Source organism: Choristoneura fumiferana, chromosome 9 (assembly GCF_025370935.1).
Source record: "Choristoneura fumiferana chromosome 9, NRCan_CFum_1, whole genome shotgun sequence".
NCBI classification, from domain to species: domain Eukaryota; kingdom Metazoa; phylum Arthropoda; class Insecta; order Lepidoptera; family Tortricidae; genus Choristoneura; species Choristoneura fumiferana.
The window spans coordinates 10,196,528-10,212,104 of record NC_133480.1 but is presented as its reverse complement, the minus strand read 5'-3'; the positions used below and the strand labels follow the sequence as shown (position 1 = coordinate 10,212,104).

The 15,577-nt window shown below is 38.0% G+C and overlaps 1 protein-coding gene across 1 annotated transcript in view; it reads right to left on the bottom strand.

The window, feature by feature from the left end:
* LOC141431496 (LIM/homeobox protein Lhx1-like) overlaps nucleotides 1-15,577 on the bottom strand; it is a 47,082-nt gene that overhangs the window by 20,746 nt on the left and 10,759 nt on the right. Inside the window, exons 2-3 of the mRNA XM_074092685.1 lie at nucleotides 13,927-14,116; nucleotides 8,619-8,833 (exon numbers count right to left, since the gene is read on the bottom strand). Of these exons, the coding sequence (XP_073948786.1) occupies nucleotides 8,619-8,833; nucleotides 13,927-14,093 (382 nt within the window). The 5' untranslated portion in view covers nucleotides 14,094-14,116. The remainder of the gene's footprint in view (nucleotides 1-8,618; nucleotides 8,834-13,926; nucleotides 14,117-15,577) is intronic.

Genomic DNA, 15,577 nt, shown 5'->3' with positions numbered 1-15,577 from the left:
AGAGAGAAAGAGAGATACGATTTGGTACGTCAAGAAGTAGAAGTAGCGTCTGTTTACGTGATGGTGTTTAATACCTATTTAGAGTTAACTACCGGACAAATAAGAAACCAGGTACAAAAAAAATGACATTTGGTGATGGTGGAAGGTCCTTTTCGAACATTTAAAGTCAAAGTCAATATATCAATTTAGTCTAAAGTAGATAAAGACGTCATTCGATTTCCAAAACAGATCTACAAGATCCAAAATATTAAACTTAAATAATATTTTTTTTACTAAGATTTAACACACAGTCTAATTCGATCTGAATTTTCATTCAAAATAATAGGTAGTAGGACATACATTTTTAAATAAATATGTGGCCTACTACTAACTATAGATCGAGAGAGAAAAAGTTTTATGAATTATAAAGAAAATGAATGATAAAGAAAAAGCCCATGATGAATTATAAAGAAAATTAGATTGTTACGAATGAATGGCTGGAATAATGGTTATACTACAGCTTTAAATGTTTGTACACTGCGGTCAACAAGCAAACATTCGGGTGCAATGACATTTCAGAGCCCTGCGATAACATGAGCCCTGAAGGTTCAACAACTTCCCCGCGCACCGCGCGAGGGCGCCCTTCAATTTCACGCCATTTACCTACAAACAATACACGGCGAAGAAAAATAATTTGAAAAAAGAACTGCCTCTTTCGCGCCTTGCTTACACTGAAAGCAAGGGAAACTCCAGTGTTGCCAGTGTAAAAATAATAAAACTTGTCGTAGAAATTATAATGACGTATGCAATGCACCTTTGAGTTGCAAATGTCATTATAATTTCGCATCACAATATAAGTTTCCATTAATAGGTGTCTACGGAATTGATACCTGCAATTATTTTGTACCTAATGTTTAATTATTGCTATATGAAAAACTGTAAATAATGCTAGTCGGTGCCCGCAACTAAGCTAATGGACGTGGGCATACGTCGGCAACGAGATTAAAAATTATTTTATGATCGTAATCATAAAGTCCCATACGATACGACCTCCGTAGCTCGACTAATAATTATCCACTAATAAACCCTCCAAAAAGTCGAATCGTCCAAATTACGCTAAACACCGAACTTAACCCTCAAAACGTCGCCGCCAATTACAGTTAATAAATAATAATTTAAATAATAAGCGTATACAAAAAGCTGTTGAGGTCACCAGTTTGTGATGAGCTCCCTTGTACACTTTCGTGGGTAGGGAAAAAATATTCGGAATAGAGATTGATGGAAGACTGATGGGTCAGAGTAGTCGGTCGTGTGTTGAAACGCCGCGCACGTCCCGTAATGGCGACCGGCAACAATCGCGCGGCACTAGCGATTATAACGATTACTGTCGATAACTTGTATCGACACCGGCTATTTGGTTAGTCGGTCGATTATCGATAATTTGCCCTCGGGGTGCGCTCCCGACGCTGTAAATCGTTGACCGATTAGTTTTTTCGATGTTTTTATTTGTCCGATCTAAGTAGAGGTAATCGGTGAAAATACCGTTCGCCCGTCTGCTATCTCTATTCAGCCATGTACATGTACGTAAAAGTTTCTACCCACACTGTTACGTGGGGCAACAGTCGCTGCCTACATTAAGCATACCTAGCACAGCACATATATAAATGGCTGACTGTATGAGCGTATACGACACTAAAATTAATTTTAAATTAACACAAGTTATGAGCGAACGTAATTTTTCCTATCGTAATATATATAAAATGCAATTTACAGAAATACAGAAGTCTATAAAAGCATCGGGTAAGTAGATAGGTACGTCTGAGGGCATTAATTCTTGTGCTGAAGTTTTATATATCGCTCTTTCACGGCATTTTTGCAGTGGCTCGCCTTCAAGAACGCGCGTATCCCGTCATGTTTTACTGCCTATAATTCTATTCCACGAGTTCATATAAACTAGAAACTCGGGGCCCGCGAGCTTTCAAAAACGCTACATTAAAACATCATAAAACTCAAACATAAACGTTTACTGCAGCGGTTTTACGAGCACGCTACCTACCTATCGATCGTTTTAACGATAAATAAAAATTAATGGGCAGACGCAGGACGGATCGCGGCTGAGGCGTTAGATAATTAAGGAAAAGTGGGTAAAGCACAAGCGCGAACTATTCGCGGCTGCCGACGTGGTTTCTCTAAAGGAATGTTGATGGCGCCGAATGGTAGCAGTATTAATTTGATTGCATTCAACCATCGAACTATTAGACTTTTATTTCAATGTCTAGCGCATCAAATAGAATACGCGAGGAATATCAAAACGCTGAAACAAAAAATACATAAACGCATTTTTGAAACTGCAACGCGCGCGTACAGGGTTAACTTACCTAAACATTATAAAACCAAATTGAAGGTCGTGCCAGAACTGAATCACACAACTCCAGACCTCTAGATCTTACACTCGTAAATGTCACGGGATATATTCAAGGGATTTGAAAATAGGACGCCCGTATAAACTCGATCGGGTCGCCGTCGGTTGCAGGGTCGCGAAAATGGCGGACACCCTCCCCCCTTCCCCCCCGGGGAGGACGAAATGGGATTCTATCGGTCTCCTCCATTCCACGCTGTTCGTCTTTACGTGACTATACATAGGTACTTATCTACTATCTACGTATTTTCTACCTTCACTCTTAATACTGAAGAGCAAGCTCTAAATTTCGTTGTGATTACGCTAATACAGATTTTTTATTATGTTTTGTGTACGACTGAAAATGTGCTTTTTGGCGCTTGCACGACAACTACGTTAAATGAAAACCCGTGAATAATATTTGAATCTATTATACTTTTTTTCTGTAACACTTATAAAGTACTGTTTTGCTAGATAGATAAGATCGAAAGGATCCTCTAATTTTGAATAATTAGTAGGTACACAACAAAACGGTTATGTCGAACGAAAAACCGGTACAAAATTGCTTAAAAAAAAACAAATTGTCTATGATTATCTCTGGCAAGCGGCGCGCGCCAAAGCATAGCCATTTAAAACAACAACACATCCGGGGTTGCCAGTATCGGTTCCTGGACAAACACGCGGGATATTTGCGAGGGTGCAACCCTTATTCAGGGATCAGGAAAACGTAAGCAGTTATGTTATTAATATTGCATTAATGCCGATCTGTTATTTTTTACAACGTTGCATAAGCCGTAGAACATTTTGTTTGGCGTTTGTCCATGTGTGATCGTTTTTTAGTCCTCTTTTATAGATTACGAGTAGTTTAATTCTATCGTTTCGAGGCTATCTTAACACTTTTGCTGGCGGCTAACAAACCGCACATGTGCCTTCAATCAAATGCCAACAAACTGCACTGGTCGAAAGACACCAAAATACATATTATATGCGTTGCATTAGTTGTGTTTATTTTAAAGCGTGCGCAATTCAATTATATCAAATGTATGCCAGAAATTTCGTAAGTGGTTTGCTCGTATTTAAAAATTAACTACTAACTACTGCCCAAGCCCTCTCATTCTGAGAGGAGGCCTGTGCCCAGCAGTGGGACGTATATAGGCTGGGATGATGACTACCTAATCATAATTTATTTCATAGTATAATGCGTGGGAGCAAAAAAAAATTTTAACAATTTTACAATTTTACTCTCGAAATTTGTTGACTCAAACATGTTTGACGCATATACATATATCTTAGTACTCTACGCATTACTAGTACATTTTAGTGGCACCAGCAATCTCTAAGCTAAACGCACATGGACGGATAGACGGACGGACATGACATAATTATGAGGATTGCTTGTTTACAAAACTACGGAATCCCAAAAACATACATGTAAGAGAGGCATTACCGGTCTGCTTACGTTTTGATTTTGATTTTTTTTGAGTAAATTTTTAAGGTGGGTCTGAGTCGGGCTTGGTAACGTCACAACAATAACAATAGAGCCCTAAGTTCCCCCTCTAAACTATACTGGTTCGTACCACAATGTCGTCTGTGCTTCATTGATAAGAACGTTATCGCGCCGCTCGCGCCGCGCAATACGTGGAAGTAATAGATTTGCGCTCCCTCTGGTGGGGTGGGGTGGCTTTGACTGGATGCTGGAATGACGCGGAAAGTCTTAAAAGTAGGTACAGTCACCAGCATTAATATCTGCCACAGCGGAGCGTGCAAAAATATCTGACACGTCCTTCCGGCCCTAGAAATAAAGTCGTATCAGATATTTATGCATGCTTGTTGCGTCAGATATTGGTGCTGGTGACTGTGCCCTCTGTACTGGGAAACGTTCATTATCTTCAAAACCAAGTTTTGCTTTAACTTATTAATTTATTATCAATTTGCTGCGTGGAAAACTGTCTCTTTTAATAATTTGTAAGCAAAATAAAATAGCTCGTCAGATAGAGAGAGCAGATAAAATATGTAATTCTTAATGTGAAACGTGCTTTAAAATTAATCCGGATTATTTTCGCAGGTGGTTGAGTCAGTTTGCCTGAACAGCTGTAATTTTTTCATACATGTATTAATAAATGTTCATAGAGTAGATACCGCGTATATACGTAGTACGTATGTAAGTACCTATCACGCTTTTGACATTGAATCAAGAAAAAACGAAAATTATTTTTACGGATTTCAGTCGAACTAATTCAATCATTACCTACTCGTATCGTATTAAATCACGAATTTAATGAAATTATGTAATGCTTGAAAGATAAGATACTTTTGAATCCGGTAGATGGCACTGAGACGAAGTTGCAAGCAATATAAATAAAAATCAAAGTAGATTACTCAATGCTCATTGCAGTTACCCGGCTCTTAGATTGAACGCCGATTATCATTAAACTCATTCCACTTCACAACTCACTATCGCTTTCAAACACGCTTACTACATTAATCCCAAATCATATTCCATGTTCGAACAATATCAATAATCGTATAAGTTATAATCCTCACCAATCCGGGCTTAGCTCAGCCAGTGGAAGAGTCTTGCCAATCGTATGCACCATCCCTTTCTGCCTTATTTTGTATCTTGTGACAGAAAGAAATGGTGAAGTGGTTGCGTTATAACAAGACTTTTACCTTACCGTATCTGTGTTGCGCTTGCTGAGCTCAGAGGGGTGGGTAGAGAATAGTAGAAATAACACTCCCTAACTAAAATGGGCTTAAAAATAGATAGATATTAAAGATAGAGATATTAAAGATGTTTTTTTTTCTGAACACTATAAATAACAATGGTCATTTCGGACTAAGGAAAATATTAACATACATCTAATATTGTTTAAAGAATTAAATAAATGGTTAATGTGAATGGTAGAAATGACTTTGTCTATCAAAAGCGGAAGTTAAAGTGCATTTGTCCAACTTCAACTCGTATTTCAACTCTGGGCCAAACAAACTCAAACTCTACCATATTTCATTCGATTTGTTATTCATAACCAGGAAGTTATTCGCAATATGATTTCCAACACAAACACAACTCATACCTGAAAAAACCAAACATTCTCATACTCCATTGAGCTTTCAAGCAATATTTGCGAGTATTATTCCACTCTAACAATGTCTAAACACAATTACGCAGGGTAAACAAGGCAACGCCACGGGCGTTCACATGTTGCGGGCACACGAACGCAAACATTGGCAACCCCATCATATGGCTATTTTATTCTTAGACTTTTGCTTTTAATGTGTAGGTATATTGGAGTTCGATATTTGAAAGCGGCACAATTTTGTTTTCGAGCCCGCACTGAAATCAAATCACACGTTTAGAATAACCACGCTCTATCCGAAATCAAATAGTGCCACAAAGAAAGTAAATAACCAAATTGTTAACCAAAATAGCCATTTTCTTTTTATTTCTTTGTCAATGCTGACGTAATATATTCTGCAGATCTATACATTTTCAATATTTATTAAAAAAATGTTAATAAGTCTATTGATTAAGTGTTGGTAAGTATGAACTCGAAATGTATATTGAGGTTTTTAATGGTACACCTATCGGAACAATTCGTTACATCTATCTTTCTAATGGTGAACTTTAACTAATTGCCCATAGTTTTGCTTACGTGAGAATATTTTCGCAGCTTGAAAACGATACCACATTTACTGTTCACACTTAAGTATTTGTGGCCAGCAGTAATTTGCTAAGTCTATGATAATGGGGCAGGTTCGCCAACATCCTAAAATAAAACGTCGTAATGTGTCAGTGTTTACAACCACGTTTTCAGCCGTGACTAAATACCTTTAGCTCAGTACTTGCTAGCGCCATTTAAATTGCTGCGGACGAAAATGGAAAACTGGCACTTAATTTGGCCAATTAGGACTTGCATGTCCACAGCATGCCCGATCCAAAAGTGACCATAGCACTGGTACTTTTCCATACAACGAGCAAACCTTACCTACCCAATAGCAGCGATCTGGGTGGTATTTATAATTTGTTAGATTAGAATTACCTTAGCTTTAGTTTTTTTTGCTTTTCTTTTTTATTAACCTGTTTATTAATTTTTGTACACTAGTGTTTAAATAAATATAAAATGGTAGTAGGGACTCAGCAAAACTCTTATCACAGGTGCACTTTGACGGAATTTTATTCTTGCGTCGATATCCAAACTTGTTCTTAAATAAGTATATCCAGAATAGCATTATTTTAGTTGAGACTACAAGCTTAATGCTCCCTGGGTTTATTTAAATAAGAACCAGAAATACCGGAATTAACCCGTAGTTGGTAAAAAAAAGTCGCCTCTAAACTTATTCGAATTATGGAGGGTTTGCAAAATATTTGTATTAATGTATTATTGCTTGTCTACAATCCGTCACTTTTTTGCAGTAAACTTAATGTGTAATGCTGTGCTTGGCATTTTTTATTCTTTTTTCACGTATGATCCGAAAACTTTTTTCTTAAACTGAGAATGCAATTCTCACATGTCACGTTCAGGGTTATTTCCGAAGGACAATAAGTTGTATGAACATCAAGCGACCGATTCAACATAGCACCGATTAAAAATAAGCGATTAGTCTTAGAAACCCCTTAATGCTCCCGCAGACTGACATTAAACACAGTAGCATACGAGTATACGGAATATAATTATTCATGTTATTTATGTAGAAATTAGCAATCAAGAACCAGAAATACCGGAATGTAAGAGACCGCGCGGCTTAACCCGTAGTTGTACAAAGCCCTTGCGTTTCTAAGTAAAAAAAAAGTCGCCTCTAAACTTATTCGATCTTTTTTGTTATGGAGGGTTTGATATCCCCCAATCAAAATATTTGTACTATCGCTATGTATTTGGTACCCTGCAGGTCACGATTCTTGCTTGTCTACAATCCGTCACTTTTTTCTAACTCACGTCAAGGTGTTGCCATCGACAAAGCACTTCATAAAAAAGTAAAAAAAGATGTCTGCGCCACTACCGCGTGGAGACGTGGCTAATGTGTAATGCGGTTGGCTTTTTGTCCGACGCCTTGGCATTTTTTATTCTTTTTTCACTTGGTTTCGGTTACGGTTCGTATTGATCGAAAAATCCGATTTCGAAATGGGTGCTACGAGAGTTTTATTGTTGCCGCGATACGTTCTTAAACAATAAAAAACGCATTTTAAACTGAGAATGCAATTCTCACATGTCACGTTCGAAAATTGAAGGGGACGTGGTCGTGTTTTAGAAATGTAATTATTCGACAGCGATTGGGTCCGAATCGAGCCGAGGACAATAAAAGACCTCATTTATTTTTTTAGAAGTATACCAACATCGAGTTAATTGCGAACGTGATCGTGTATGTTTGATAGGTTACGTAAATAATGTTTCCTATCCAATCTGCAAACAAGAATCGGTCCAATTTCGAAATACCTATATGTTTGTCTACCTAGATTGTTAGAAATCCGATTGCAAATTTGTAATAGGATATGAAACAGCAAACAAACTCGTACCTGTAGTCATATGACTATTACGCTTAATTTAATTTAATTTTTAGAGTTCTACTCGTACCTACCTACAGGCGCAGCTCACTCCGCGATTTTACTTTCCTCTACAAGTAGATGTCTGGGGCCCCCTAGAGTGTGCTATTCCACTACATGTGCCTCGTGCGAGTGAATACGAGTTATGCGATGGACAGAGACACGATTCTTATGCCTAAAGGTCACTTTTATACGGCAGTGAGGCTTCTGTAGGTACTTTACTTATTCAGTGCTACCTATGGGAAAATCTTGTAAGTACCTGCATTAGGTACAACCAGAATGTTAATATCGCTCGGGACGCGTCGGTTTCCTTCGCTTCCCTGAAGATTAATTAAAAAAAAAAAAAAACCGATCTTCTGTTTCGATTTCCGAACGAAATTACCAAACTAGTTTAATTGTATTTTATCTGCTAACGTGAATATTTGGTCGCTATCTAAATATTGAAATACCTATATTTAGATATAAGTTTGAGGTTTTAAGACCAACAAGTACAAGTGTTGGAGCTAGAGCAAGCACAGTTCTCATGAAGATGAAAACTATCTATGTACTTGCAAAACTGCCTTTAGAGCTTTATAGATAAAACACCCATTAAATACAACCATGCTATTTACATCTTAAGCTTTGGGACTGATTAAGGATGCCACAAAAAAAATGCAATTGGCATGGCAAATTCAAACTCTAACCATAGACAAAAAAACTTACAATGCTGGGTGGTCGGCGTCTTTCCAGACAGGTAGTCCTCCTTGCAAATAAACTTGTTGTCGTCGAGGACGTAAAGTTCTTCACCGGTCGACAGCTGCTTCCGACAGACAAGGCAGGTGAAGCAGTTGAGGTGGAACACTTTCTCGCGCGCCTTTCGGACCAGGTCCGAAGGCGAAATGCCGTGGCCACAGCCGCTGCACTTCGTTCCGTATCGCCTGTTGGGGAAATCAGTGTTAGATCACTTCTATTATTAAGCTTTTCTAATAGAAAAAAGAAACTACCCTTAAGCACTAGCAATTGCGGTCTTCGAATTTTGTGCACTGTATGGGTGGAATTATACTTCGTTTTTTTATGGTAACAGAATACAATTCACTTATATTCACTTATATTATTTTTAGCATTAGAAAAAGGATAAACAATCTTGATGAGTCTTTTAATTCAAAATGGTATTTAAAAACAATAACTATTGAGTACTTATGATACCAAAAGAATGTAAATGATCTTACTTATGTCCTTGCTAATTTTTACATATTTTCAAAAGTGTTTTTCAATCAAAAGAACATGTCAAGATGACCTTCTTTCTAATGCTAAAAAAACGAAGTATACCTGGTGTTGGAATATTTTCGGATACCTCATCTTAATTTATAATCTAATCATATCGAACTATATTGCTGGGTATAATAAAACAGTAGAAAATGGATGAAAAAACTTGTTACCAAGTTCAAATATTCAACGTTAAAAATGATGTTGTTTTTTGTTTTCATCACTTGTAATTACATTTTTACATTCTCCAATTGCAATTTGAAACTTTATGAAATTAAGCTCTTTCGTATTGACGATAAATTTCGTAGTGGAATTTTAACGATAGCTAAAAAACCTGCTACCATAACACTCGTAGTTTGTGAGCAATCAGCATACGAAGTGCACTAAATACCCAAAGTTCAATATGTAAATGGTCGTCATTATTACCCGAATGGGTGCCATTGGTCGATCGAAAACAACTTACTTGTATGCAAATATGAACCATTGAATTAATTGTTAGAAGAAAGGTCAATTACTTAAATTGTAGGAAATATTGACGATTACCGCCAAGGCGGGAGTTAATGGCATGTTTTCATCAAGCACAGAACGTTAAAATTCTTGCAAAGAACGGTTACATTATTGATCTTTATAAAAAAAATATTATGCCACACTAAGAAGTCTCCATTTCTTTATTATTTTACTTGAGGCTTATCTGGCTATACCTGAGTATTTTAGTCTATGTTTTAGTTGAAGAAATCTGACAATGGCTAGAAATTGCAAAAAAATAAAAGTTTCAAGTTCAAGTATATTTTTAGGTTTAATTTTAATTCTGCTTGTAAACTCTACATATTAACTGTCCTAAAAGTATTACAGTTAAGAGGCTCCTTGGCTGATCATAAACTTTACAAGTAGGCAATTATGAATTTACCAGGTAAATAGAATGCTGCAGATTAGCAATAAATTAATTTTACAACATGCTAATAGCGGGTTCGTTTTGTTGTAAAATCGTGGCAAAAGGTGAAATTGGAGCTAGATGACCACACAATGTAGGTAAGGGGGAAATTACGCTTTAGAAAACAAACTGGCTAAGTCGTACAGTACAACGCCCAAAAGGTTCCGTACATTTAACAACACTAGGACACAATCAAGGCTAGCAAACTTTTTTTTTAATTATCATTTTGTCTACTTACGGGTGGATTTTAAAAAGTTGGACCAAATAAACATATCCGTTGATATGTATACAAATGACTTATTTGGTAAAATAATTTTGGACAGAGGAATTACTCGGTTCCATATATAAACAGATTTGTATTTTTACGTATAAATACCTAACTTAGGAGTTTTTTTTTGGCTATTCATATGTTAGTTTCGGCTCATACTATACAATAACCAAGCAAAATTTCATCGACTGAGAAATTAATGCATGGGTCTCCATACAACAACTTGCTTAATTTCCTGCACTATTAAATGACTGTCGCACAACGGAATATTTCATACTATTTTATAGTGCCAGTACCAGTACCAGGTTAATCTACAAACTTTTTATGGTTTTAAGGTAGAGTGCTGTGTAGTTAGTAATCTCAAAAAGTTAATCCTTATTTATTTGTAGACAATTTGATGATGAATTGATGAAGGTCTGTCAACATTAATGTCTTCAAAAAACAAACAATACTCTACAGATACAGATATTATCAATGAAGGTGATTTGCATTTGAATAACTAATCGCTTTTGTGCCAAAGAATGGCTGCTTTCAGGTTCGCATACTATTTTATCAACCAATATTGACAAGTCAACGTTGTGGTTTACGCCTATCAACAAAATACACTGCGAACGCGACTTTAGCGCCAATGTTTTTTATTATTTTATCATCACATTGAATTATTACCAGCTCCATTTGCATAAACGATGGAGGCCGTATGAATAAAACATAAACTTGTACCGAGCAACCCGCCATGTTATTCTGGAATGTCGCCTTTGCCGCCAATTTTTCAAATTACAAATTTTCGTAATTCGAACGTCGAAAACGCACTTCAAATCGGTTCTTACAAAGCGATTGTGTTTTGTCTTTGGATCGGACTTGTTCTATTATCTTTTTAATTTTTTAATGACATTTCATGTCTGGTTGAATATTTTATGCGTTGAACGAAGTTAGGTTTGCATTGGCCGGAGGGAGTTTTGGTCTTTGATAGGTAATTATTTTAAAGACTCGAAGCAAAGAATAAATCGTGACGGCTGAACGTAGGGGACAATAAATTAAAGATACAGGTTGTTTGTGTCCTGTGCATGTCTTGAGGTCGTAATCTTTTGGCTGAGGTTCGCACCAAAACAAAATTTCTTAATGCTAAAGGCGTAAAGCTTGACTTTAACAAGTTATGAATTGAATGGGATTAACTTATCGTACATTACATGCATACCGCCGCCGTTAGTGTCGTTAATGATATTCACAAAACATAGTATTTTTTACCTCATTTATTGAGGATAAAATAATATTGAAGCCAGTTACAACTTTAACTAACTAAACTACTATACTTACTAGATATACTCCATTTATTTTAACATTTGAAACTTAACGGTAAAATTTGCACACTTTCTTAAATGAAACAACGGAACTATTTAAAACTGTGTAAACTTGTATAATAAAAACATAATAAATAACGCTAATAAATGTACATGTAGGTATTTTTAGTCCATTTGTGTTCGAATTTTGGGACAGAATAGGCTAATAATAATAATAATAAATTGTGTTCAAAATATTATCGAGAAACGTGTGTTACAATTTTAACGGTAATTCAAACCTTAAATTAAACGGAGTATACCAATTTCACCATTTTTTTATTCTACTGGATGGTAAACGAGCAAGTGGGTCTCCTGATGGTAAGAGATCACCACCGCCCATAAACATCTGCAACACCAAGGGTATTGTAGATGCGTTGCCAACCTAGAGGCCTAAGGAAGCGTGTAACTTGAGTTAGTCGTAATTTTCTCATTTAGAAAAAATATTTTTGGTTTAAAAAAAATGTTCGAATATTGCTTGCTCTTTTCGTTAGCACAGAAACAATATGGCACTATCTCGCTCGTAGAGTAGAGTACACTATTTGAGAATGCTATAATAATACAAAACGTCCAAACAGTTGTAGAATACAGACATCCAATTCCAAAACACAACCTTTAAATGACAATGGGCGTCAAACAACGGAAATGGCGTCACTTACCTACATTTGGGAAGCCGAAATGTCACCGAATAAACTTGTCAAATTACGAAAAACATACGAAATTAAACCATCAAGGCGGCGGAAGTCGTAAGTGAACCTTTTTCCGCCGCATCCTGACCTATAATCCATGACTTTTTTTCAATACTCTATTTTTGGCGCCGTAGCCTACGATTTAACAATTTCGAACGTTTAGTGGTCACGTCTTGGGGTAGCCGTAGCCGATTAAACTTTTGTACTAAATTCTCACAAATTAGTTCTCGATTGTAGTTTTATTTTGAACAAATGATAGGTCAGTAGTGGTAAAGCAATAAGTAGAGGTTGTACATAATTAGTTCAATCAACAGGTGTCTATTCTGTTGACCGAGTCGTATTAGGCGAGCGTATACTGTTGACCTAACCGTTATTATAGCAAACCACACGTATTTGTCTACCGTATTGTATCATAATGATACCTAAGTGTCAGAATGGTATACATAGTTTAGATACATATAGAGAGAGATCACAGCAACTGCAGCCATCGGAACACAATCTCTGTCTGACAATTATATTAAATTTTAATTTTTTTTTTTTGACTGACGCATCAAGACACGACAGGTCAAGCTTTCTCATAGTATACATCTAGCTACCTGAAGAAGTCGTTGTGGCAGAACAGCTTGTTGTCGCGCGAGTAGCACTTGTCCGCAAGCAGGGCGTCAGTCGGCACAGCGCACATGCCGCATACAGCTAGCTACCTGAAGAAGTCGTTGCGGCAGAACAGCTTGTTGTCGCGCGAGTAGCACTTGTCCGCGAGCAGGGCGTCAGTCGGCACAGCGCGCATGCCGCATACAGTTAGCTACCTGAAGAAGTCGTTGCGGCAGAACAGCTTGTTGTCGCGCGAGTAGCACTTGTCCGCAAGCAGGGCGTCAGTCGGCACAGCGCGCATGCCGCATACAGTTAGCTACCTGAAGAAGTCGTTGCGGCAGAACAGATTGTTGTCGCGCGAGTAGCACTTGTCCGCAAGCAGGACGTCAGGCGGCACAGCGCGCATGCCACATACAGTTAGCTACCTGAAGAAGTCGTTGCGGCAGAACAGCTTGTTGTCGCGCGAGTAGCACTTGTCCGCAAGCTGGACGTCAGTCGGCACAGCGCGCATGCCGCATACAGTTAGCTACCTGAAGAAGTCGTTGCGGCAGAACAGCTTGTTGTCGCGCGAGTAGCACTTGTCCGCGAGCGGCGCGCGGCAGTCGGCACAGCGCGCATGCCGCATACAGTTAGCTACCTGAAGAAGTCGTTGCGGCAGAACAGTTTGTTGTCGCGCGAGTAGCACTTGTCCGCAAGCAGGGCGTCAGTCGGCACAGCGCGCATGCCGCATACAGCTAGCTACCTGAAGAAGTCGTTGCGGCAGAACAGCTTGTTGTCGCGCGAGTAGCACTTGTCCGCAAGCAGGGCGTTTCGCAGCCGGCGCACGTCATCTGCTCGCGAAGCTCACGTACAATACAGCTAGCTACCTGAAGAAGTCGTTGCGGCAGAACAGCTTGTTGTCGCGCGAGTAGCACTTGTTCGCACAGCGCGCATGCCGCATACAGTTAGCTACCTGAAGAAGTCGTTGCGGCAGAACAGTTTGTTGTCTCGCGAGTAGCACTTGTCCGCGAGCGGCGCGCGGCAGTCGGCACATCGCACACACGCCGCATGCCACGCGCGCTCAAGCACGTGCAACAGGAACTTGTCCAGGATTGGCTTCTCGCAGCCGGCGCACGCCATCGCGCCGCCTGCCTCGCCACGTCCTGGAAACAAATGAGTTGGCTTTTAATATAGTGCTGGGTTTTCAAAATTTTATCTCATCTTTTCAAACTGTCACTGACACCAATATCTGACACAATAAATCGTGCATAATTATCTGATACAACTTTATTTCTAGAGTGGGTAGGACGTGTCAGATTATATTTTTGTTAGGTAACTCCGCTGTGGCAGATGACTTTGTGTGTTTAATAAAACGCCGGTATTTCCAACACGCTTTTTACGAAAATACGTATTTTACTCGTGGACTTAGTCTTTGGATTTATTATTTTTGTGGACGCGTACTCGGTAATCTTGGTACCTACGCCTTTTGGCCTAGTACAGTCACCAGCACCAATAACTGACACAACAAGCGTGCATAAATATCTGATACGACTCTATTTCTAGGGCCGAAGGACGTGTCAGATATTTTTGCACGCTCCGCTGTGGCAGATATTAATGCTGGTGACTGTACGTATGTCACAACCTTTACTAACTTCTCGAGCTATATTTAAACCTATGTAACACGCAGTAGCACAATGCGTAAGTTGAGGTATAATTTTAAACACCGCGATCTCCGCCGCTTAACGTACAATACGATGGCTATTGTTGGGTTTTACGGTCATCTTTATTACTGTGTCATAGTCTAACTTTACTTTAAAACTACTTTTATGCAAAGCATACAATAACTCCATGCTCTTGACTTTTGACACTCGGTCGTTATCAGGCACTATATCTTTATTATGAACCTTGTACTTAATTATTGCAATATTTAAAAGCTTTAAGTTAGGTTTCAATTGTTCGCACTGTAGTGTGCCGAGATGAGACCACAGAATTAAAACTGAGAGGAATGGAAATGCCACCGATTGATTTCTTGTAGAACCGATGTCACCCGCCACTTATCGCCTCCCCTGCTATTAATGCGCACACATTTTATGTGTTTTCATAAATTTTACTAAATTGTGATCCTCAACAGTGAAATGTATTTTAATCATTTTCACTCACGACGAAATGAATACATTTGGGGTAAGATGTTATCTTTGTGTCTTTGTATGTCTATTCATTAATCTGCAAAACTACAGAACCAATTTTATACTTTTTTTGCATTATACAATACAATAACTCTTTATTTTATACTACAATAGTAAGCTACATACACATAATATAGATAGATACACACAGAGAAAATAACATAAAAAAATTAAATGTAGTGTTTATATTATAAAGTGTTTTGTACTGATTTGTGGTGTGCAATAAAGAATATTTGTATTGTATTGTATTGTATTGTAGTTTGGATTTGTCTTTTTAGGCATATACGCTTGTGCCAATTTAGGCTCACGTTTCATTTCTATTTATCTTGTCATTTGCTCTATGTTCGTGACTCTACATTACAAATACTTAGGTAGGTACCAGTATTTAATATCGAGTGGTAGTAAAATAATTCTCCTGGTATTAACGGTTGTGTTAAA